We start from the raw sequence: 26,174 nt of genomic DNA, 5'->3' as shown, positions 1-26,174 counted from the left end.
CTGCCCCGGCTCGTTTCCGAGCACCAAGTCTAGAATGGCCTCTCCCCTCATTGGCCTGTCAACGTACTGAGTTAGGAAACCCTCCTGAACACACCTTACAAAAACAGCTCCATTCAAATCTTCTGCTCGAAGGAGGTTCCAATCAATATTGGGAAAGTTAAAGTCACCCATTACAACAACCCTACTACGTCCACACTTTTCCAAAATCTGCCGAGCTATGCTTTCTTCCATCTCCCTGCTGCTATTGGGGGGCCTGTAGTAAACCCCTAACGAGGTGACTGCTCCCTTGCTGTTCCTAATTTCCACCCATACTGACTCGGTATGCAGATCTTCCTCGACAATGGAAGCTTCTGTAGCTGTGATACTCTCTGATTAGTAGTGCTACACGTCCTTCTCTTTTCTTTTATCCCCCTCCCTATTCTTTTTAAATGCTCTAAACCCTGGAACATCCAGCAACCATTCCCGCCCCTGAGGAACCCATGTCTCTGTTATGGCCACAACATCATAGCACCAGGTACTGATCCATGCTCTAAGTTCATCACTTTTATTTCTGATATTCCTTGCGTTAAAACAAACACACTTTAACTGATCCCTTGGTTCTTTTCCAGGAAAATCCTTCCCACTAGCTGGTCTACCTCTTGCTATTGCCTCATCTGCATCAACTCTCACCTCTGGTATACAGCTCAGGTTACCACCCCCTTGCCATACTAGTTTAAACCCTCTCGAACTACTCGAGCAAACCTTCCACCCAGGACATTGGTCCCCTTCCAGTTCAGATGCAACCCGTCCTTCTTGTACAGGTCCCACCTTCCCCAGAAGGCATCCCAATTATCTACATATCTGAAGCCCTCCCTCCTACACCAGCTGCACCCGTTCCCTGTTCCTCGCCTCGCTATCTCGTGGCACCAGTAGTAAACTAGAGAACACTAGTTCGTCCTGCTTTGCAGCTTCCATCCTAACTCCCTGAAATCACTTTTTATATCCTCGATCCTTTTCCTGGCTATATCATTAGTGCCAATATGTAACACAATTTCTGGCTGTTCGTCCTCCCCTTTTCGAACCTTATACACCTGATCGGAGACGTCCTCGACCCTGGCACCAGGGAGGCAACATACCTTCCGGGAATCCCGATCCTGACCACAAAATCTCCTGTCAATTCCCCTGACTATCGAGTCCCCTACCACGAGTATTTTTCTATTCTACCCCCTTCCCTTCTTTGCCACAGTGTCAGGCTCAGTGCCAGAGAACTGACTGCTATGACTTTCCTCTGGTAGGTCATCCCCCCCCCCCAGCAGTATCCAAAACGGTATACTTATTGCTGAGAGGAATGTCCACAGGGGATCTCTGCACATGTTTGGGCCCTTTCCTCCCCCTAACTGTAACCCATCTATCCTTAGGAGTGACCAACTCCCAGTAACTCCTCTCAATTACCCCCTCAGCCTCCTGAATGATCCGTAGTTCATCCAGCTCCAGCTCCAATTCCCTAACACGGTTTTCAAGGAGCTGGAGTTGGGTGCACTTCCCGCAGATGTAGATAGTGGAGAAGTGTGTCATGTCTCCCACCTGCCACATTCTGCAGGAGGAGCAAGCAACTACCCTAGCATCCATACCTCACTAATCTGAACACCCACTCAGTACTAAAGTAGAAAGCTTAGTTCAAGTTGCTATAAAATTAATAACAAACTTATATTCAATAGAGGAAGTTTAGAATGAACCTTACCTTATTGACTAGGTTAGAGGAGGAGGACGGGTGGGAGACACTACAGTTCTAGAGTCTCAGGTTTAGCCGCCTTGCTGATATATATATGGTCACTGCTTTCCTTCCCGGCTGCCCCTCTGGTCGTCGTCACTTCCTCCGCTGCTCCCGCTCCTTCTGTGAAAGGGAAAACACCGCTGTCCGCTAACGGTAAGTAATTTTTAAAAACTGCCTTACCTTAGCTGCAGTCTTTCGGGTTTGTCTTACCTCCGCTGCTGCTCGCACTCAAAAGACATCTTATATAAATAGGTATGGAATAGAAGGAAATGGACCAAAGAGACAAAAGATTTTTCATTTAGAAAGGCATTGTGATTGGCACAGTGTTGGTGAAATAAGGGGCCTGTTCCTGTTCTGTACTGTTCTTAGTTCTGTCACGCATGGACCAAGTCCAACCTATCTTGGCCCATGTCTTTGTTATGTTCTGTTCCAGGCAATTGATATAGTGGAAATGTTGGTGCACTCAAAAAGCCTGATTGAGCTAGAGTTACTTTGTTTTAAAATTAGTTGAAATGTCCTTTTGCGACAAGGTCTATTGTCCATTTGGCATGTCTATGGTGATTCAGAGATTGTGAAGAGTCCGTGAGGTTAGGTGTACAGTGTTCAACACAGGCAAATATCTTCCAATCTTACACTGAGTTAAATACAGAAATTGTATTAGGTTGCAAGTGTAACCCTCCTAGGTGAGGTGTTATTAGTCCTAATGTTGTTCAATTACTGCGATAACAATGTGGCTTTTCCAACTGAACTTTGGGTCCACGTGTTTCCCAGAATTCAACAGTAAATGTAAGAGCAATTATAATAAAAGTGGTTAAAAAACTATATTAATAACTTGGATAGATATAAGAAATGTTATTTGACTTTACTAATGATGCAGAGCTAATTAGAAATATAAGCCATAAGGAAGTTACAAAGAGGCAGCAAAGAATTTTATATGAATATCAGTGCTGGGTCCTCTTTTATGCTTCATTTATTTAAGTGAGAATAAAGAAAGCATGGTCAGTAAGTTTGCGAGTGACACCAAGATTGCTGATGTAGTGGATAGTGATGAAGGTTATCTAAGATTAAAAAGAGATCTTGATCAATTTGGTCAGTGGGCTGAGGCTTGCAAATTGTACTTAATTTGGATAAATGCGAGGTATTGCATTTTGGGTAAACAAACAAAGCCAAGACTTGTACAATTAAAAGTACGGCCTGTGGTAGTGTTGTAGAAGAGAGAGAGAGATTGTGCTTCAGGTGCAAAATTCTTTGAAGTTTGCATCACATATAAATAGAGTGGTTGAGAAGGCATTTATCACCCTTGCTTTCATTTCAGTGGCGGAGATATGTTGAGGTTATACAAGTCATTTGTGAGGCCACTGTTGGAGTATAGTGTCCAGTTCTGGTCTCTGTTATAGGAAGGATGTTATTAAGCCAGAGAGGGCTCAGAAAAGACTCAGCAGGATGTTGCTGTAAATGGAGAGTTTGAATTAGAATGAGAGACTGGATAGGCTGTGACTTCTTTCACTGGAGCATTATAAAATAATGAGGGTTATAGACAAGATGAATGCCAGGTGTTTTTTATCCCTATGTTAAGGGATTTCAAGATTACGAGGCATATTTTTAAGATGAGAGGAGAAAGATTTTAAAAAGACATGAGGGGCACATTTTTTACACCCAGTGTGGTTCATGTGTGCAATGAACTTCCAGAGGAAGTGGTGATTACAGGTACAGTTACAATGTTTAAAAGATATTCAGATAAGTATGTGATTAAGAAATATTTGGAGGGATATATGCCAAGTGCAGGCAGGTCAGACTAGTTTAGTTTGGGATTATGGTTGGCATAACTGGTTGGACCAAAGGGTATGTTTCATTTCTGAATGACTCTGAGTGGAGAATAGTGGGAAAGTGTGAAATTATCAGTTTGATCATCAGAACAGAAAGTAGAATATGATATTAAAGACAAATCTTGTAAATGTTAATATCCAGAGAGTCATCAATTTGGGAGGCAAATGGTATTATTGCATGGTTTTGAAGTGAAAGAATAAGGAAGTCTTGCTACAATTGTACAGTATTCCAGATAGAGTGCATATTGTGAAGTTTTGGTCTTCATAATTCTGGAGGGACTAACTCTGTTTTAATTTAAACAAAGGACAATTTAAACAAATGAGGATAAAGTTAACTAAAGTGGACTGAGCAGATGGATCAGCAGGAGAAACAGTAAGACAGCAGTGGCAACTTTTAAGAAGGTAATTCATGGCTCTCAGCAAAAATATATCCCAGTAATGTTAGAAAGATTTTAAGAGATGGATAAATCAACTATGGCTAAACAAGGAGAGTATTATGTTGAAAGGAAAGTCATAAAAGAAGGCAAAAGCCAGTGATAGACTGTAGACTGATAAATTCAGAATCCAGAAAAAGAGGATTTGAAAGGTAGAGAAAACATAAAAAATGCAAGGAACATAAAAATGACAAGAGTTTATTTAAGTATATAGAAAGGAATTGATAGGTCAAAGTGTCCATAGGGCCCTTTAAAAATGAATCTGGGAGATGATTTTGCAAGGAAATGGCAGATGAAAAAGCAATATTTTCTACCATAATTAATCATTATGGTAGAAAATATTTTGAAAATCCCATTATTAAGGGAAAAAAGGGAAGATTAAGAACTACTACAGAAGTAGCATTAAGGCAAAAAGCAGAAAAGTCTCTTTGGCTCTTATGACTTGCATCCAAGTATTCTAAAAGTAGCTGCAGTGTTAGTGGATTTTCCACTAATCCTTGTCTTCTGGAAAAGTACTGGAGGATTGGAAAACCTCCAACATGACACCCCTATTCAAAAACAGACGGAAGCAATCTGGATAACATCGGTCAATTAGCCTAACATCCAAAAAAGTTGGTATCAATTATAGAGTCATAGAGATGTACAGCACGGAAACAGACCCTTCTGTCCAACTTGCCCATGCTGACCAGGTATCCCAACCCAATCTAGTCCCACCTGCCAGCACCTGGCCCAAATTCCTCCAATCCCTTCCTATTCATATACCCATCCAAATGCCTTTTAAATGTTACAATTGTACCAGCCTCCACCACTTCCTGCGGCAGCTCATTCCATACCTCGTTCCATTCCATAATCTGCCATCCTTACCTCGTCCATCCAACTTGTGACTCCAGACAACAGTAATAAGGTTGGCTCTCAACTGGGCAATTAAGAATGGGCAATAAATGCTGGTCCAGCAAGTGACACCTCAATTCCATGAATGAATAATTTAAATGATTTGGAGGTGCCAGTGTTGGACTGGGGTGTACAAAGTTAAAAATCACAACATCATATTCCAACAGGTTTACAGTATTTGGAAGCACTAGCTTTTGGACTGGTGCTCCTTCATCAGGTGGTTGTGGAGCATAAGACCGTAAGACACAGAATTTATAGCAAACGTTTATAGTGTGATGCAACTGAAATGATATATTGAAAAAGGCCTGGATTGTTTGTTAAGTCTCTCATCTTTTAGAATGACCATGTTGGTTTCGGTTATTTCATATGTAAATCCCAAAACTTTTTTTAAAGTTACATTTTCAAGTGAACTTTAACAATGTCATCAAGAGCCGTAGAGCATGTTCTGCACTGTATTGTTGTAATAGGTGCCTTGTCAGCTCAGATAATGCATTGAACGTGTGAACTTAAAGTCTGTCTGTGTCCCAATGTTCAGACTGATTTGATTTTTAAAAAAAGGATTTACAGAATCTAACATGGATTAATGCAGTTTTTGAGCAAAATAGAATATAATTCTGCAAGTACAAATTCACCTCACAAACTCGTGTGTGTGTATGAGAAGGGATGTGAGTGTCTGTGAGACAGTGAGAGAGTGTAAAGGGGTATAAGTCTGTGAGAGGGTGTGTGTATGGGTGAGTGTATGGGGCTGTAAATGTGTAAGCATATGAGAGAGGATCCACATGAATCTATGGGTCTGTAGGACTTGTGTGCATGTGTGTGTGTGTGTGTAGTGCAGTGGGATCACATGCAGTGTGACATGAACCCAAGGGTCCAATTGAGGCCATCCCTATTGGTTGTGAACTTGGCTATCAGCCTCTGCTCAGCCACTTTTCGTTGGGGCCTGTCCCAAGGTCCACCTTGGAGGATGATCACCCGAAGGTCCGCCACCGCATGTCTCGGACCACTGAAGTGTTCCCTGCCTCGGAGGAAACATTCCTGGCTGGTGATTGTTGTGCAGTGTCCATTTATCTGCTGCCGTAGCCTCTACTCGGTCTCGCCAATGTACCATGTTTCAGGGCATCCTTGCCAGCAGCATATGAGATAGACACCTTTGGTTGAGTCACATGAGTATCTGACATATATGGTGGGAGGTATCCCCATGGGTAATGATGGTATCCATGTTGACACTCTGACACGTCTTGCAGCATCTGCCGTGCAAGCTTGTATGGTGTTGTCCTGAAAGCTGGGCTGTTTGAGGTTTGGTGGTTGTTTGAAGGCAAGAAGTGGAGGAATGGGAAACGTCTTGGTGAGGTGCTCATTCCTCATCGATAATGTGTTGCAGGCTGCAAAGAACATTATGTAGCTTTTCGGCTCCTGGGAAATACCCTGCTACAAAGGGTACCCTATTGGTTGCAGCTTGTGTCTGTCCCCCGAGGAGGTCATTATGCTTTCTCGCTGTGGCATGTCGGAACTGGCAGTCAATGAGTTGAGCATCATACCCTGTTCTTATGAGGGCATCCTTGAGTACTTCAAGTGCCTGTCACATTCCTCCTCATCTAAACAGATCTTGTGTATGCGTAGGGCATGTCTGTAGGGGATGGCTGTTTTAATATGTTTTGGATGGAAGCTGGAGGAGTGTAGCATTGTGAAGTTGTCTGTGGGTTTGCGGTAGAGTGTGGTGCTGAGGTGCCCATCCATGATGGAAATGCATGTGTCCAAGAATGAGGCAGATGAAGAATAGTCCATGGTGAATTTGATGGTGGGATTAAACTTGTTAATATCCCTGTGTAGTTGTTTCAGTGACTCCTCACCATGGACCCAGTGGAAGAAAATGTCATCAATATACCTGGTATATCGTGTTGGTTGGACGTCTTGCGTAGAGAAGAAGTCTTGTTTTAACCTGTGCATGAAAATGTTGGCATAATGAGGTGCAAATTTGGCCCCCACGTGTGTCTGGATGAAGAACTGGTTGTCAAATGTGAAAATGTTATGGTCGAGGATAAAGTGGTTGAGTTGTAGGACAGTGTTCGGAGATGGGCAGTTGTTGGTGTTGAGTACTGAGGCTGTTGCAGTGATGCTGTCATAGAATGCTAAAATGTCCATTGTGACGAAGAATGTTCTCGGTTTGACTAGTTAATGGGTACTGAGTTTCTGTAAGAAATCTGTAGTGTTGCAACAGAAGCTGGAGGTCCCCTGTTTAAAGATGCCTTCGACATAGACAGAGGTTTTCACACGGTCTCAATTCCTGATATGATGGGATGTCCTGGTGTGTTGGCTTTGTATATCTTCAGAAGGCAGTAGAAGTCACCTATGCGATAAGTACGGGGATGAGGACACGTTGGGAACTCTGAAGGACTGGATCCAAAGTCCTGATCAGTGTGTTTAGTTCGTGGATGTGCTGTCTGGTTGGATCAGCCGGTAGTTGCCTGTAGTGTTCCTGGTTGTTTAGTTGTCGGTACAATTCCTTGCAGTAATCTGCTGTATTCTGAATGATGATGGCTCCTCTTTAATAAATAGATTAAGTCAGTTGGCAGAAAATTTGACAAATAGAGTTTAATGTGGGAAAATGTGAAGTTGTTGATTTTGGAAGGAAGAACAAAAGAACACAGTTCTTTAAATGGAGAAAACTGCAGAAGGCTGCAACACAAAGGAACTTGGCGGTATTTGTACACAAAAACATAGAAAGCTAACATATAATCAGGAATGCCAATGAATCTTATGATTTTTTTCAGAGCTCAAACAGCAGTCAGTGTGGCACATTTGTGAGGCTGAGAGTTATGTGAATAGCATGTTTAGAGAGGTAGTCACACTGTAGCTCAGCAGACTGGAAAAAAGAAGGGTATGGGTGAACATGAGGCAGTCAAAGAGGAACAGGCAGTTTGTGCAGCAGTCCGCTGGACTCTTGCTCACAAATTGATTTTCCGTTTTGGAAGCTAATGAGGGTGCAAGTTCTTCAAGGGAGTGCAGACAGACCCAAGCTTCTAGCACTACAAACGGCCTGATTCAACAGGAGCAATAGTAGAAGAAAGCAGAAGCAACAGTGATAGGCTTGGTGGGGGGGGGTGGGAGGCATCTTGAAGGGCAGGGGTGACAAGACAGAGGCAGTGGCAATTTGATTCAATATTAAAAATAAAACGAGGTATTGCATCAAGAGTTCAGGAAGCCAGGCAATAGCTTAAAAAGCAGAACTCCAATGATTTTAATCTCTGGATTACTCCTGGTACCATGAGTTAGGAAGTACAGAAACAGGAGAATAAAGCAAATAAATGCATGGCTCAAGTGCTGGAATCAGGGATCATAGACTTTTAGATTGCAGAGAGAGGCTATTTGACCCACTGAGTCTGTCCTTCCTCCCAAAAGAGATACCCAGCTTGTCCCATTCTCCAACCCTATTTTGATAGCTCTCTAAATTCATCATTTTCGAATATATAGCCAACTCTCTTTTAAAACATTGCATGCAATCCACCTCCACCACTCTTCCAGGCAGGCGATTCCACATCCTAATGACTCTGAGTAAAGAAGTTTCTCTTCATCTCATTGCTAGCTCTCTTGCTGGCAGTCTTGAAATTGTGAGTACTAATTATTGAAACATCAGCTCGTGGAAACAGATATCCTCCTTCTCCCAGTTAAAATTGTTAATAATTTTGAATACCTCAATAAGGTCATCTGTTGATCTTCTCTGTTCCAAGGAGAATCAGCTCAATTTCTCTAATCATTCCTTGTATCTAAAATCCCTTATTCCTGGTAGTATTCTAGTAAATCTCTTTTGTACTTTCTCCAGGTCTTTTGACATCCTTCCTTCAATAAGATGCCCAGAACTGAACACAATACTCCAAATGTGGTCTGACCAATGATTTGTAGAGTTATAGCATCACTTTCTTGCTTTTAAACTCTATTCCTCTGCTTATGAAGCCAAGGATTCTATAAGCCTTAACTGTTCCAATGTGCCTGGCAACCTTTTGAAAATTATGCACGTGACCCAATCCCTCTGCTCCTGTACTTTTCTCAACATTGAGACTGTATTGTCTATATTTTCATATAAAAGTGTATTCCTTCATATTTGCATTGAATTTCATTCGCTAGGTGTCTGCCAATTTGGCCAACTTGTCATCTCCGTCTAAAGTCATTCAGCATCATCCTTACAATTCACTATTTTTCCTACCTTAATATCAGATTTACATTTGGAGATTTTGACGTCCATCTCTAAATAGTTTATATGAATCAGAAAAAACAACAGGTTCCAACATCAATCCTGGGAACACTACTTTCAGGTCATCTCCAGTCTGAGATGACCTTTTTTTATCTTCTAGCTAACATTAATCCATACTGTGAATGGCCAATCAATCTCATCCATTTCTAATTTGCTAACCAACCTTCCACGTGGCACCATGTGAAATGCTTTTTGAAGTCCAAGTGTATAACATCCACAGCGTTACACTCATATGTAACCTCACACAAATCAAATATGGAGTCACAGTGGTGAAGGCGGCTTTCAGCATGCTGCTTTCATCAGCAATGATTATCGGAGTTGGGACATCTTGTTGTATATGAACAAGAGGTTGGTGAGGTCACATTTGGAGTATTGTATGCTGTTCAGGTCGACCTGCTGTAGAAAGGATATTCCTAACTGAAAGGAATGCAGAAAAAATTTCCTACGATGCTACCTCAACTGGAAGGTTTGATTTATAAGGAGAGGGTTCATTAACTGGGACTTTTTCCCCCGGAGCATAGACTGAGTGGTGACCTTATAGAGGTGCATAAAATCATGAGAGGTAAAGATAAGGTAGACAGCCAACAGCTTTTCTCCATGGTAGGGAGAACCAGAACTGCTCAGTATTCCGTAGTCTCACCAGCAACTTGTTCAGTTACAATAAGACTTTCCTCCACCACGTTATAAGAGCCAATATTCCATTACCTTTCCCGACTACCTGCTGTACTTTGTGCTGACTTTATGTTTCCTGCACAGTAGTCCCAAATGTTGCAGCTTTCTAGAGTTTCTAGAGAACTCTCTTGTTCTCTCTTCCAAAATGAACAGCTTGTGATTTTTCCACATTGTATTCCATTTACCAACTTTTTGCCCACTTAGTTACCCTATCAATATCTCCCTGTAAACTGTTTGTATTCCTTTCTCAATTTGCTTTCCTAGTTATTTTTGTGTCATCTACAGTACGTTTGTTTCTTTCCTCCAAGTCATTAATATATATTGTAAACAGTTCCTGTCCCAGCACTAATACCTGTAGAAGGTCAAGAAGGTCCAGACCAAACCCCCTCAAAATATATTAAGAAGATAGCTTAGACCTGAACTTTTCCTTATTTTCAGGGATTGCATTCCAGATGCAATTCAATTGGTCAAACTACTTGACTTTAAGCAAAACACATTTTATTTTTACACCATAGTTAAAACAAAATAGAAATCAAGGAATTATGATTAGATTATGATTTTTAAATGTTCTGCTATTACTTCCTTAATAAATTATCCAAAAGTAGTTGTTAGGCTTATCAACCTGTACTTACCTGGCTTTCACTTCTGTCCACTTTCGAATAGGAATGTCACAATAGCAGTTTTCCAATCTTCCAGTACTTCTCCAGAACCCAAGGATTTTGGAAAATTACAACCGGTGCATCTTTGTAGCTACTTGTTTTAGAATCCTAGAGTGCAAGCCATCAGGACCAGGAGGCTTATCTGATGTTAGCTCCATTAGTTTGTCTAATATTACTTCTCTACTTCGCTCCTCCCCCATGTTCTTCAGTACTAATGGCATGCTTGTAGTATTTTCCATCATAAGGACTGATGCAAAATATCTGTTTAACTCCTCTGCAACCTCCTTGTTCCCCATAACTATCTCTCTAAATTCACTTTCGAAGTGGCATATATTTAATTCGATCCCTCGCTTCCTTTTATAAAGAAGCTGTTTTTGTCAATTTTTATATTCTTCACTGGTTTGCCCTCATACATTTTTTTCCTCAATCTTTTTAACCCCGCCTTTGCTAGATTCTGAATGTATCCCAGTCTTCAGGGTTATCACTGACTTAGAATGCATATATGCATTCTTTCTTTCAACTTTATACTCTCCTCAACTTCTTTGATCAGCCATGGTTGATTTATTGCTCCTTTGACTCTTTCCTCCTCATTGGGATGTACTTTTGCTGGGGTTAGAAACAGAATAAAAGAGGTCACCCTGCTGGGACTTTTCTATAGGGCTCTGATTAGTTCCAGAGATGTAGAGGAGAGGATCGCAAAGATGATTATGAATAGGAGTAAAAGTAACAAGGTAATTGTTTCAGGGGACTTTAACTTTCCTAATATTAACTGAAAATGCAACCATTTGAGTACTTTTAGATGGATCAGTTTTTATCCAATGGGGCGAGGCCACATTGGATTTGGTACTGGATAATGAACCCAGTCAGGTGTTAGATTTGGAGGTAGGTGACCACTTTGGTGATAGTGATGATAATTCAGTTAAGTTTCCTTTAGCGATGAATAGGGACCCATGGGGCAAGAGTTATAGCTGGGGGAAAGGCAGTCATGATGCAATTAGGCAAGAATTATGATGCAGAGGATGGGGAAGGAAACTGCAAGGGTTGGGCACAATTGAAATGTGGAGCTTATTCAAGGAACAGTTACTGCATTTCCTTGATAAGTGTGTACGTGTCAGGCAGGGAGGAAGTGGTCGAGCGATGGAGCTGTGGTTTACTAAAGAGCTTGAAGCTCTTGTCAAGAGGAAGAAGCAAGCTTATGAAAAGATGTAAAATGAAGGCTCAGATAGGGCTCTTGAGAGTTCCATGTTATCCAGGAAAGACCTAAATAAGAGAGCCGGGTGGACATGAGAAGTCTTTGACAGGTAGGATCTAGAAAAACCCTAAAGCTTTCTATAGGTATATCAGGAATAAAATAATGACTAGAGAAAGATTTGGGTATGTCAAGGGCAGTAGTGGGAGTCTGAAGAGATAGGAGAGGCCCTAAATAGGTGGGCGGCACGGTGGCTAGCACTGCTGCCTCACAGCGCCAGAGACCCAGGTTCAATTCCCGCCTCAGGCGACTGACTGTGTGGAGTTTGCACATTCTCCCAGTGTCTGCGTGGGTTTCCTCCGGGTACTCCGGTTTCCTCCCACAGTCCAAAAATGTGTGGGTTAGGTGAATTGGCCATGCTAAATTGCCTGTAGTGTTAGGTGAAGAGGTAAATGTAGGGGAATGGGTCTGGGTTGCGCTTCGGCAGGTCGGTGTGGATTTATTGGGCCGAAGGCCTGTTTCCACACTAAGTAATCTAATCTAATCTAATCTAATCTAATCTAATCTAATCTAATCTAATCTAAATGAATACTTTTTGTCAATATTCACACAGTAAGAAGATAATGTGTTAAGGAGAAAACCAAGATATAGGCTACTAGGCGAGACAGGATTGAGGTTCACAAGGAGGAGGTGTTAGCAATTCTGGAAAGTGTGAAAATAGATAAGACCCCTGGCCCAAATGGGATTTATCCTTGGATTCTCTGGGAAGCGAGGAGATAGCAAAGCCTTTGGCTTTGATCTGTATGTCATCATTGTCCACAGGAATAGTGCCAGAAGTCTGGAGGATAGCAAATGTTGTTCAAGGGGAGTAGAGACTACACTGGGAAGAATTATAAGTGATAGGATTTATAATCATCTAGAAAGGAATAATTTGATGCGAGATAGTCAACATGGTTTTGTGAAGAATAGGTCATGCCTCACAAACTTTATTGAGTTCTTTGAGAAGATGACCAAACAGGTGGATGACAGTAAAGCCGTTGATTTGGTATATAAGGATTTCAGTAAAGTGTTTGATAAGGTTCCCCATGGTAGGCTATTACAGAAAATACAAAGGCATGGGATTGAGGGAGATTTAGTGGTTTGGATCAGAAATTGGCTAGCTGAAAGAAGACAGAGGATGGTATTTGATGGGAAATGTTCATCCTGGAATTTAGTTACTACTGGTGTACCGCAAGAATCTGTTTTGGAGTCACTGCTGTTTGTCATGTTTATAAATGACCTAGATGAGGGCATAGAAGGATGGTTTAGTAAATTTGTTGGTGACACGGAGGTCAGCGAGGTTGTGAACAGTGAGGAAGGACGTTGCAGGTTACAGAGGGATGTAGACAAGCTGCAGAGCTGTGCTGTGAAGTGGCGAGAAGAGTTTACTGCGGAAAAGTGTGAAGTGATTCACTTTGGAAGGAATAACAGGGATACAGAGTACTGGGCGAATGGTAAGATCCTTGGTAGTGTAGATGAGCAAGAGGGATCTCGGTATCCAGGTACATAAATCCCTGCAAATTGCCACCCAGGTTGATATTGAGTTGTTAAGAAGAGATACAGTGTGTTAGTTTTCATTGGTAGAGGGATTGAGTTTTGGAGCCATGAGGTCATGTTGCAGCTGTACAAAATTCTGGTGCGGCTACACTTGGAGTATTGTGCACAGTTTTGGTCACTGCATTATAGGAAGGCTGTGGAAGATTTGGGAAAGGTACAGAGGAGAAGGAAAGGCAGAGGGACTTGAGGCTGTTTTCATTAGAGAGAAGGTTAAGAGGTGACTTAATAGAGGCATACAAGATGATCTGAGGATTACATTGTGTGGATAGTGAGAACCTTTTTCTGTGGATGCTGATGTCTAGCACGAAGGGTCATAGCTTAAACTGACAGGTGATAGATATAGGACAGATGTCAGAGGTTGGTTCTTTACACATTAGTGGGCGGCATGGTGGCACAGTGGTTAGCACTGCTGCCTCACAGCGCCAGAGACCCGGGTTCAATTCCCAACTCAGGCGACTGACTTTGTGGAGTTTGCACGTTCTCCCCGTGTCTGCATGGGTTTCCTCCGGGTGCTCCGGTTTCCTCCCACAGTCCAAAGATGTGCAGGTCAGGTGAATTGGCCATGCTAAATTGCCCGTAGTGTTAGGTAAGGGGTACATGTAGGGGTATGGGTGGGTTGCGCTTCGGCGGGGCGGTGTGGACTTGTTGGGCCGAAGGACCTGTTCCACACTGAGTAATCTAATCTTTACTCAGAGGGTAGTAAGGGGTAGTAAGGTAGTAACACCCTACCTGCAACAGTAGTGGACTCGCCAACTTTAAGGGCATTTAAATGGTCATTGGATAAATATATGGATGATTATGGAATAGTGTAGGTTAGATGGGCTTCAGATTGGTTTCACAGGGCGGCGCAACGGCCTGTACTGCGCTGTAATGTTCTATGAGAATCCTACCACACAGAGACAGGCCCTTTGGCCCAAACTGGTTCTTGCTGACCAAAATGTCCATTCACACTAACTCTGTTTCTTTGCACATGGCCCATATCCATCTAAACCTTTCCTATCCATGTATTTGTTCAAATGCCTTTTCAATGTTGTTAATATACCCTCCTCAACCACTTCCACTGGCAGCTCATTCCAAATGCATACCACTCTGTGTAAAAAAAAAGTTGCCCCTCAGGTTCCCCTTTATTCTTTCCCCTCTAACTTCAAACTGATGCACTCTGGTCCTCGATTCCCCAACCCTGGAAAAAAAGAGTACATTCACTCTATCCATGCGCCTCATTATTCACTTAGTCTCCTACGCTCTCAAGAGCAAAGTCCCAGCTTGTCCATCCTCTCCTTATAACTCAGACCATCGAGTCCTGGCAACATCATTGTCAATTTCTTCTACATGCTTTACAGTTTAATGACATCCTTCGTATAGCAAGGTGATCAAAACTGAACACAATACTACAAGTGCCGGCCTCACCAACATCCTGTACAACTGCAACATAATGTTCTAACTTCTATGCTCTGACTGATGAAGGCCAGTGTGCCAAAAGCCCTGTCTACCTGTGACTCCACTATCAGAGAAATGTGAACCTGAACTCCTAAGTTCCTGTGTTCTACGACACTATGACCTCACACTTAGCTATATTAAACTGCATTTACCATTTCCTGCCCCACTTCCCCAGCTGATCAAGATCCTGCTGCAATTGTGCAGTCTAACTTTCCAGAGCAGCCTACCACATGCAAACTTATCAAAGGCCTTACTGAAATCCGTATAGACTATGTGTGCAGTCCTGCCATTTTCAACCTTCCTGGTCATTTAATCAAAGAACTCTAACAAATTTGTGAGGCATGATTTCCCATGCACAAAGTCATGCTGATTACTCCTAATCAAACTCTGTCTTTCCAAATGTATGTATATCTTATCCCTCAGAATCTTCTCAAGTAACTTACCTACCACAGATGTTAGGCTTACTTGTCTATAGTTCCCAGATTTTCTTTGCATCCCTTCTTGAATAAGGGCACAACATTCAGTGCCCTCTAGTCTTCTAGGCCCTCATCCATGGCTAACGATGATGCAAAAATATCAGCTGACGCCCCCGAAATGTCTTCTTTAGCTTTTTGCAATGTTCTTGGATATATCTGGGCAGAACCAGAAGAGTTATTCACCTTCATACCTTCTAATACGTTCAACACCTCCTCTACTGTGATATTTTCTGTCCACAAGATATCACCACTAACTTCCCCAAGTCTTCATATATTTCTCCACTGTAAACACAGGAGAAATATTCATTGAGGACCTCACCCATCTTCTGCGGTTCTGCACATACATGTCCATTTTAGTCATTGAGGGTTCGTAATATCTCTAGAGTCATTCTTTTTCCTTTAATATACTCAAAGAACCTTTTTGGATTCACTATAATCGTCTCAGCCAAAGCTATCTCGTGCTCGCTTTTTACCCTCTTGATTTCCTTCTTCAGTAAACTCCTTCATTCCCTGTATACCTCCAGGGATTCTCTATGCCATGCCTCCTTTTTTCATAAAATCACAGAATCCCTGCAGTATGGAAACATGCCTACACCAACCCTATGAAGAGTATCCCACCCAGACCCATTCTCCTACCCTTTTACTCTACATTTCCCTTGACTAATGCACCTAACCTACACACCCTGAACACAATGGGCAAGTTAGCATGGCCAATTCACCTAACCTGCACACCTTTGGACTCAGAGAGGAAATCAGAAACCCACTCAAATATGAGAAAAACGTGCAAACTCCACACAGTCACCCAAGGCTGGAATCGAACCCGGGTCCCGGCTAACCACTGAACCACTGTGCTGTCTTTTTTATTGTCAAACCTTTAACATTTCATCATCCAGGGTTCCCTATTCCTGTCAATCTTGCCCTTAATCCTCACAGTAACATATAAAGGTTAAACTCTAGCTATTTTTCTTTGAAAGACCCCCACTTACCAGAGCTCCCTTGCCCGCAAACAAACCATGCAAGCTCCTGTGTAATTCCATCAAAATTTGTCTTGCCCCAGTTTAGAACTTGAACCTGTGGACCAGTTTTGTCCTTCTCCATAACTATTTTAAAATTAATAGAGCTATGGTCACTGGTCCCAGAGTGCTCCCCACCTCAGTCACCTGTCCTGCCCAATTTCCAAAGGGTAGGTCGAGTTTTGCCCCTTCCTGAGTAGGACCCCCTATATACTGCTTGACGAACTTTCCTGAACGCACTTCACAAATTCCATCCCATCTAAGCCCTTTTAACGCTAAGGCAGTCCCATTCTATGTTAGGAAAATTAAAAAACCCCACTGTGACAATCCTATTGCTCCTGCAAGTCTCCCCAGTCTTCCTGCATATTTGTTCCTCTAATTCCAATTGACTATTTGGGGGCCTGTAATACAACCCCAATAATGTCACCATCCCCTTCTTATTTCTTAGCTCCACCCACAAAGCTTCACTGGATAATCCTTCAGTTATTTCATCTCTGATTACTGCTGTGGTACACATAGAGTCATAGAGTGTGCAGCATGCAAACAGACCCTTTCGTCCAACCCGTCAATGCTGACCAGATATCCCAACCCAAACTAGTCCCACCTGTCAGCACCCGGCCCATACCCCTCCAAACCCTTCCTATTCATATACACATCCAAAGGGTAAATGTTGCAATTGTACCAGCCTCCACCACTTCCTCTGGCAGCTCATTCCATACACGTACCACCCTCTGTGTGAAAAAATTGCCCCTTGGGTCTCTTTGATATCTTTCCCCTCTCACCCTAAACCTATGCCTTCTAGCTCTGGACTCCATGACCCCAGGGAAAAGACTTTGTCTATTTACCCTATCTATACCCCTCATAATTTTGTAAACCTCTATAAGGTCACCCCTCAGCCTCCAATGCTCCAGGGAAAACAGCCCCAGCCTGTTCAGCCTCTCCCTATAGCTCAAAGCCTCCAACCCTGGCAACATCCTTGTAAATCTTTTCTGAACCCTTTCCAGTTTCACAACATCTTTCCGATAGCAAGGAGACCAGAATTGCACGCAGTATTCCAACAGTGGCCTAACCAATGTCCTGTACAGCCGCAAACATGACCTCCCAACTTCGGTACTCAATACTCTGACCAATAAAAGAGAGCATACCAAACGTCTTCTTCACTATCCTATCTACCTGCGACTCCACTTTCAAGGAGCTATGAACCTGCACTCCAAGGTCTCTTTGTTCAACAACACTCCCTAGGATCTTACCATTAAGTGGTTAAGTCCTTCTAAGATTTGCTTTCCCAAAATGCAGCACCTCACATTTATCTGAATTAAACTCCATCTGCCACCTTTCAGCACATTGGCCCATCTGGTCAAGATCCTGTTGTAATCTGAGGTAACCCTCTTCACTGTCCACTACACTCTAATATTGGTGTCATTTGCAAACTTACTAACTGTACCTCTTACACTTGCATCCAAATCAAGCAAAAATGCAAATCCCCCTCCCCTCCTTCCACCAGCTCTGTCCTCCGTAAAGCATCTGTACCCTGGCATGTTAAGCTGTCAGTCCTGTCGCTGCCTTAGTCATGTTTCTGTAAATGGCTAAAATGGGTGGCACTGTGGCTAGCACTGCTGCCTCACAGCACCAGGGTCCCAGGTTTTATTCCAGCCTTGGGCGACTGCGTGGAATTTGCACATTCTCCCTGTGTCTGCGTGGGTTTCCTCGGAGTGCTCCGGTTTCCTCCCACAGCCCAAAGATGTGCAAGTCAGGTGAATTGGCCATGCTAAATTGCCCATAGTGCTAGATGCATTAGTCAGAGGGAAATGGGTCTGGGTGGGTTACTCTTCGGAGGGTCGGTGTGGGCTGGTGGGCCGAAGAGCCTGTTTCCACACTGTAGGGAATCTAATCTAATCCCAGTCCCATGTCCCTATCTGAGCCCTGATTTCATTGGCCTTATCTGTCAGTGCTTTTGCATTTAATTAAATGCAATTTAATCCAACAGGCGTTCCTTGCTCTCTGTCGTGTTCCAGCCTGATCTGTCTCTTCAACTTACTATTTCTGATTACTGTATCTCCTTCCAGCCTCACACTTGAACCTCTGCTGTCGAGGATGGCACCCCTACCAATCAAGTTTGAACCCTCCCTTACCCCCACGCCAATTCTTTAGCCATGTATTAATCTGCCATGTCCTCCTGTTCTTACCCTTACTAGCATGTGGCACCAGAAGTAATCCAGAGATTACAACCGATGAGGTCCTGGTTTTAACTTTTTCCTATCTGCCTGGAATCACTCCAAAGGACCTCATCCCTGTTTCTATCTGTCATTTGTGCCAATGTGCACAATGGCTTCTGGTTAATCACCCTCCCCCATGATAACATTCTCCAGCCCTGCTCTAAAACATTGGACCCTGGCACCTGGGAGGTAACACACCATTGTGGATTTCCGTTTGCAGCCACAAAATCTCCTGTCTATCTCTCTAAGTATTGAGTCTCCTATCACTAAGGTAGGAGGTAAAAACAATGACTGCAGATGTTGGAAACCAGATTCTGGATTAGTGGTGCTGGAAGAGCACAGCAGTTCAGGCAGCATCCAAGGAGCAGCGAAGTCGACATTTCGGGCAAAAGCCCTTCATCAGGAATAAAGGCAGAGAGCCTGAAGCGTGGAGAGAGAAGCTAGAGGAGGGTGGGGGTGGAGAGAAAGTAGCATAGAGTACAAAGGTGAGTGGGGGAGGGGATGAAGTCGATAGGTCAGGGAGGAGAGGGTGGAGTGGATAGGTGGAAAAGGAGATAGGACAAGTCCGGACAAGTCATGGGGACAGTGCTGAGCTGGAAGTTTAGAACTAGGGTGAGGTGGGGGAAGGGGAAATGAGGAAACTATTGAAGTCCACATTGATGCCCTGGAGTTGAAGTGTTCCGAGGCGTACTTCCTCCAGGCGTCTGGTGGTGAGGGAGCAGCGGTGAAGGAGGCCCAGGACCTCCACGTCCTCGGCAGAGTGGGAGGGGGAGTTGAAATGTTGGGCCACAGGGCGGTGTGGTTGATTTGGTGCTGGTGTCCCGGAGATGTTCCCTAAAGCGCTCTGCTAGGAGGCGCCCAGTCTCCCCAATGTAGAGGAGACCGCATCGGGAGCAACAGATACAGTAAATGATATTAGTGGATGTGCAGGTAAAACCTTGATGGATGTGGAAGGCTCTTTTAGGGCCTTGGTGTTTACCTTTACCTTTTCCCCTGAGACAGTCATAGTGCCACCAACCTGGCTACTGCTGCTTTCCTCTGAATGGTCTTCCCCCAACCATATCCAAAATGGAAACTTGTTCTTGAGGAGCATTGCCCTTCCTGGTGGTCACCCAGCTACTCTCTGCCTGCACCTTAGGTATGACCACCTCACTAAAACTGTAAAGTGCTCAGGATGTCAGATGATCCTGAGTGCATCCAGCTCCAGCTCCCTAACAAGGTCTCCTACGAGCTGCAGCTTGGCGCACTTTACACAATGGAAGTCTCCCTGAATTTTCATATCCTGAAATTTGGATCACCTAGCTAACTCTGTCTCCAGTACTAGGTCTATTCTGGGCCCTATCCTTGTTGGACTAATTACATGTTGTGGAAACACCTAACAAACTCCAAATATGAACCCCTCCCCCACCAACACAACCAATTTCATCCTAGCCCCTGGCACTAAGCAAGTCCCAAAAAATGTAGCACAATCCCATCAAACTGATTGCACCCTTCCTATTCCTGACCTCTTCCCAAATGACCTCCCAGGTATCCTCCCTCAGTATAGCTGTGATATTTTCCCTTAACAACTCCCCCATCTCTTTTAGAGTCCTGTCTTGTTCAGTAATCTCTCTTTGTCTATTTTTCTTCTTAATCTTACTGTCCTTGGTTTCTCATTCCCTCTTTGTCATTTTACTTGGTCACGGCTTGCTCTAAGTCTTGTCCCCCTTGTCACACTAGCAATCTTCCTCTGGGATATTTTCCTTTGTGTGCAGGTCCTACCTGTCCCAGAAGACATCCCAATGATCCCTATACCTAAAGACATCTCTGCTACATCAGCTCTTCAGCCACAACTGTGATCTATTCAAGATCCTAGTCTCACTGGCACAGTGTATAATTCTGACATTACAATGCTGGACATTCTGGTTTTCAACTCCCTTTGCTGGACCTTATCCCTTTTTCTGCCTGTCATTGATACCATATGGACCCCAACCTCTGACTGCTGCACCCTCTCCCTTCAGAACATCCAGAGCCTGTTCAGGAATATCCCTGACCCTGGCATCAGGGAAGAAACATAATATCCTGCAGTGTCGCTTGCAGCCACAGAAATGCCTAACTCTGCGCCTACCTAAAGTGTCCCTGATCACTACTACACTTTGAGCCTCCTTACTGTACAAAAGTGCTAATTGTAGTGCCACTGATCCCACCTACTGCTGCTGCTTTCCCTTGAGAGACCATTCTCCCTCCCTGAAACACTGTTTCAGCTGTTTGAGATGAAAACCAAAAGCAGAAATTACTGGAAAGACTCAACAGGTCTGGCAGCATCTGTGAAGAGAAACCCAAAATATTAACTCTGATTTCTCTCCCCAGATGCTGCCTGACCTGCAGAGTTATAGAGATGTACCCATGGAAACAGACCCTTCGGTCTAACTCGTCCATGCCAACCAGATATACCAACCCAATCTAGTCCCACCTGCCAGCACCTGGCCCATACCCCTCCAAGCCCTACCTATTCATATACCCATCCAAATGCCTCTTAAATGTTGCAATTGTACTGGCCTCCACCACTTCCTCTGGCAGCTCATTCCACACAAGTACCACCCTCTGTGTGAAAACATTACCCCTTATATCTTTCCCCTGTCACCCTAGACCTATGCCCTCTAGTTCTGGACTCCAACATCTGAGGGAAAAGACTTTGTCTATTTATCCTATCCATGCCCCTCATGATTTTGTAAACCTCTATAAGGTCACCCCTCAACCTCTGACGTTCCAGGGAAAACAGCTCTAGCCTATTCAACCTCTCCCTATATCTCAAGTCCTCCAACCCTGGCAACATCCTTATAATTCATTTCTGAACCCTTTCAAAGTTTCACAACATCTTTCCTGAACTCCAAAGTCTCTTTGTTCAGCAACACTCCTGAGGACATTACCATTAAGTGCATAAGTCCTGCTAAGATATGTTTTCCCAAAATGCAGCACCTCACATTTATCTAAACGAATCTGCCATTTCTTAGCCCATTAGCTCATCTGATCAAGATCCCATTGTAATCTGAGATAAGCTTCTTCGCTGTCCACTACACCTCCAAATTTGGTCTCATCTTCAAACTTACTAATTATACCTCTTATGCTCACATCCAAATCATTTATATAAATGATGAAAAGTAGTGGACCCAGCACCGATCCTTGTGGCACTCCATTGGTCACAGGTCTCCAGTCTGAAAAACAACCCTGCACTACCACCCTTTGTCTTCTGCCTTTGAGCCAGTTCTGTATCCAAATGGCTTGTTTTACCTGTATTCCATGAGATCTAACCTTGCTAACCAGTCTCCCATGGGGAACCTTGTCAAACGCCTTTACTGAAGTCCATAGAGATCACGTCCACCGTTCTGCCCTCATCAATCCTCTTAATTACTTCTTCAAAAAACTCAATCAAGTTTGTGAGACATGATTTCCCAAGCACAAAGCCATGTTGACTACCCCAAGTCAGTCCTTGCCTTTCCAAATACATGAACATCCTGTTCCTCAGGATTCCCTCCAACAACTTGCCCACCACCGATGTCAGGCTCACTGTTCTATAGTTCCCTGGCACCACGTTAGCCAACCTCCAGTCTGCCAGCTCCTCACCTGTGACTATCGATGATACAAATATCTCAGCAAGAGGCCCAGCAATCACTTCCCTAGCTTCCCACAGAGATCGAAGGTACACCTGATCAGGTCCTGGGGATTTATCCACATTTGTGCGTTTCAAGACACCCAGCATTTCCTCCTCTGTAAGATGGACATTTTTCAAGATGTCAGCATCTTTTTCTCTATATTCTATATCTTCCATGTCCTTTTCCACTATAAACACTGATGCAAAATATTCGCTTAGTATCTCCCCATCTCCTGTGGCTCCACACAAAGACCTTTGCTGATCTTTGAGGGGCCCTATTCCCTCCCTAGTTAGCCTTTTGTACTTAATGTATTTGTAAAAACCCTTTGGATTCTCTTTAACCCTATTTGCCAAAGCTATCTCATGTCCCCTTATTGGCGTCCTGATTTCTCTCAAGTATACTCCTACTGCCTTTATACTCTAAGAATTTACCCAGTCTATCCTGTCTGTATCTGATGTATGCTTCCTTCTTTTTCTTAACAAACCCTCAATTTCTTTAGTCATCCAGCATTCCCTATATCTACCAGCCTTTCCTTTCACCCTAACAGGAATATACTTTATCTGGACTCTCATTTCTGAAGGCTTCCCATTTTCCAGCGATCACTTTACCTGCAAACATCTGCGCTCAATCAGCTTTTATGAGTTTCTGCTTTTGTTACCTGTTTGAGACTTGAATGCCCACAGGGGATGCTTGCAATGCCTGTTATGCTTCCTCCTTTGCCTAGTGGTCACCCAACTCTCCTCTGTCTTCTTGGTGCTTGCTAGGGTCCTACTCTACATCATGTATTCCCTTGCCATGTTTGTTCTGCCCATAACCTCACATTTGACTGGATGGAATTCCATTTGTCATTATTCAGCCCTTTATTATCCTCTAGGTCTATCCTCTTATTTGTCACTTTTTAATACATCAGCTGTTGATCAATCTTCCTACATTCAAGTCTAAATAATTTGTACATGCCGTAAACAGCAGAGATCCCAAATACTGCCCCCTGTGAGACTGCACTGTACACAGACAGCCAGTTGAAAATCACACCTCAAACCATCATCCTCTGCTTACTGCTACTCAGCCAATTATGGATCCAATTTGTCAAATTTCCTTGGCTCTTAACTTTGCTATCAGTCTCCCTTCCCTGACCTTATTAAGAGCTTTGCTGATTTCCAAGTAGACTGCATCAAAAGTATTGCCCTTATCTGTGTAACTGCTTATCTCTTCCAAAAATTCAATTAAGTTGGAAAGATATGACCACCCCTTAACAAAACCATGCTGGTCAAACTACCAGTGTGTCCTTCTGCAAGAGATGTGCATACCTGCAGAGTTTTCCCAATAAACACTCAGTACAAACATATGGTTTGTGACAATTCAGATTTATGTCAGTTTTCAGATATGACATTTCCATTCCCTTCTCACTAAATGTAGCTACCAGAAAAAGGATGTCTTTCTAATTTAAAAATAGAATGTTTTCCAAGTATTCCTCACCTCTCACTTCAAATTCAAGTTTGTAAACTTCAAAGCTTTCTTTTTTCAATTCTCAGTCTTTATCACTGTCCACTCATTTTACCTTCTCACTTTCTACTTTCTCTCATTTTTCTTTCTGATTCAGACAGACATTCTTAATACCCTTCCAGGTTCAAGTTTGTTTCTCTTTAAAATGTCATCTTCTCTGTTTTTGTCTGACTTTCTCAGGTTTTTTTAAAAAAAATGACATCTGGCTAATTATCATACAATCCCTACAGTATGGAAACAGGACCTTCAGCTCAGCAAGTCCACTCTGACCCTCCGAAGAGTAATCCACCCAGATCCATCCCCTACCCTATTATCCTATATTTACCCTGACCAATCCCTGAACACGATGGGAAATTTAGCAAGGCTAATTCACCTAATTTGCATATCTTTGGACTTTAGGAAAAAACTGGAGTACCTAGAGGAAATCCTCACAGACACAGGAAGAGTATGCAAACTCTACACAGTCGCCCAAGGCTGGAATTAAACCCGGGTCCCTATGAGGCAGCAGTGCTAACCACTGAGCCACTGTGCTACCCAATATACTATATATTATATTTGAGCATCAGAAACATGCTTCTGTTATCAAACTTCATATCACAAGCCAAGGTTTTAGCTCTGATTACCATCTTAGTTCCTGATTTTAAACTATTTTTTTTGAAACTGACGAATTTAGGGGGCTACGGAATAGCTAGAGAATGGGGTTAACTGGGTGGCTCTTTTGGGAACTGGTACAGATACAATGGCCTCCTTCAATTTTGTGAAGTCCAAAGTCCTATGATTCTTCTGTGACTCTGCTACAGCCTCCACAACACCATTTGGCAACTGTTAAAGGGCAGTGAAGGACAAATCCTCTCCCTTTATACCAGCTTGAGCATCAGAGATTAATTCCAAATTGAACAACCAATTGACAAGACTTCATCTTTGTATTTTTTTTCACAAAGAAAACCTACTTTAAGCATGTCTGAACAGGAAAATTGCCAATGGCATTTTTGCACCATGAATGATTATGGTCACACAGTAAACAATCTGTTTGGATGGGCAGACCTCATTTGGCATGTGTTTGAGGATGAGGCTGATCCTTGAGAGGCAGGTTCAACCTGAAGTGCCATGCACGAAGCTACCAAATTGTGCAATGAATAATTGCTTTCAGTATCGCAGAAGCCTTCATTGTGATGTCCACCAGCCCACTGTCATCAGCCAGGCCAGGGTCTTCATGTCATGCTTATAGAAATCCCTGAACTAGAACTTTAGGTGTTCCCTATGTCATCTGACTACGGCCTCTTCACCATACAGAAGGTCTTTGGGTATGTGACTGTCTTCCATCCTGCAGCCTGCTCAGTGTAAATCAAAATCATACAATTAGTAGGACTTTTTTTTTAATGGGATACTGCAGTCTCTCTTCTCTGGCCAAAACTTTGGGGCAGGAAGTAGAGGGCAGTCGGTCTGCCAAAATCCAAATGGCTACCTTTCAGTGAATGAATGGTGGGAACTCTAGTTAATTGCTGTTAAATAAGACTTCTGGCCCTTTCTAAAGAAATGACCGAACCTTCCTTCTGTGAACTATAGCTGGTCTATAGTTCTGGTAGCATTAGCCAGGGGCAGTGACTATAGTTGAGATTGCAGGTAATTTCATCAAACCAAGGAAATAAGTCCAGCATCTGAGACCTTGGTGTGAGATAAAGGAAGGGATAAAGGAGAGTGTGACCTTTGGTGAGGGACTTGGGGAGAGTGGTCTAGGCCCCTCTGATGGGCGTAGGGGACCCACAGCCTTGTCTGGACTTGCATCCTAGTGAATACCGCCCAGCAGCAGTTGCAGACAATGGTGGGGAAGGTGGCATGAGGTCCTTATGTGACCTCAACTGGTGTTGGAAGGACCCTAGTAGACCTTTGGATAGGATGGCTGTCTGATATTTCCCCACCTCCTACAAAACTTCAGATATAGCTACCTGCTGGATTTTGCATGAAGACCCCACCATTTCCCCACTTTTCCTGTAAGTTCAGTCCCACCTTTGGGGGAATTCAATACCAAGTGTTTTTGAAAAAAAAATGTATTTTGTCTAAAGTAATCTCCAATTTGAATACTTTGTGAAGAGATGCAGCACAGCTCCTACAGAATGGAATGGTACTCATTCTCTGATGGTGTTTTTTGTGAAATACCATACAGTATTTTGACTTCCTTGCATGTTTTCTCTCATAGATGGTATCATGGGGCCATTACCAGAACAGATGCAGAAAATCTTCTCCGGCTGTGTAAAGAATGCAGTTATCTCATACGAAATAGTCAAAGCAAAAAGAACGATTACTCACTTTCACTGAAGTAAGTGGAATCTTCATAAACAATTCACAGAATTTAGATAAAATTAGAATAGATGCAGATGATTATAATGATTGTTTCATAATCCAAGGAGCCAAGGCATTACGTCCGATTAGTAAAATTCCACTGTGAACATGTACCTTTGCATCCCTGACCTGAGTTTGATTGATTGTGTTCCCTCTGCCCTCCACACTCAATTATTAATTTTCTGCCTGCCATTTGCAACTTTGATTCTCTCTCGTGAATCTATCAGATTTCCATTAACTTGAACTTAAACCTCCGCAACCACATGACTAAAGGTCCATGTGACAATA

General features: G+C 43.1%; 1 protein-coding gene across 1 annotated transcript in view; it reads left to right on the top strand.

Annotated features, from left to right (window-relative positions):
* LOC122557747 (SH2 domain-containing adapter protein B-like) overlaps positions 1–26,174 on the top strand; it is a gene marked incomplete at its 5' end in the record, with an annotated part of 58,956 nt that overhangs the window by 22,955 nt on the left and 9,827 nt on the right. The window contains one exon of the mRNA XM_043705703.1: positions 25,744–25,863. Coding sequence (XP_043561638.1) covers positions 25,744–25,863 — 120 coding nt within the window. The remainder of the gene's footprint in view (positions 1–25,743; positions 25,864–26,174) is intronic.

The sequence above is a fragment of the Chiloscyllium plagiosum genome, chromosome 2 (genome assembly GCF_004010195.1).
Source record: "Chiloscyllium plagiosum isolate BGI_BamShark_2017 chromosome 2, ASM401019v2, whole genome shotgun sequence".
In the NCBI taxonomy this organism is placed as follows: Eukaryota; Metazoa; Chordata; class Chondrichthyes; order Orectolobiformes; family Hemiscylliidae; genus Chiloscyllium; species Chiloscyllium plagiosum.
The sequence above is the reverse complement of the archived record's forward strand: the minus strand, read 5'-3'. Positions and strand labels throughout refer to the sequence as shown.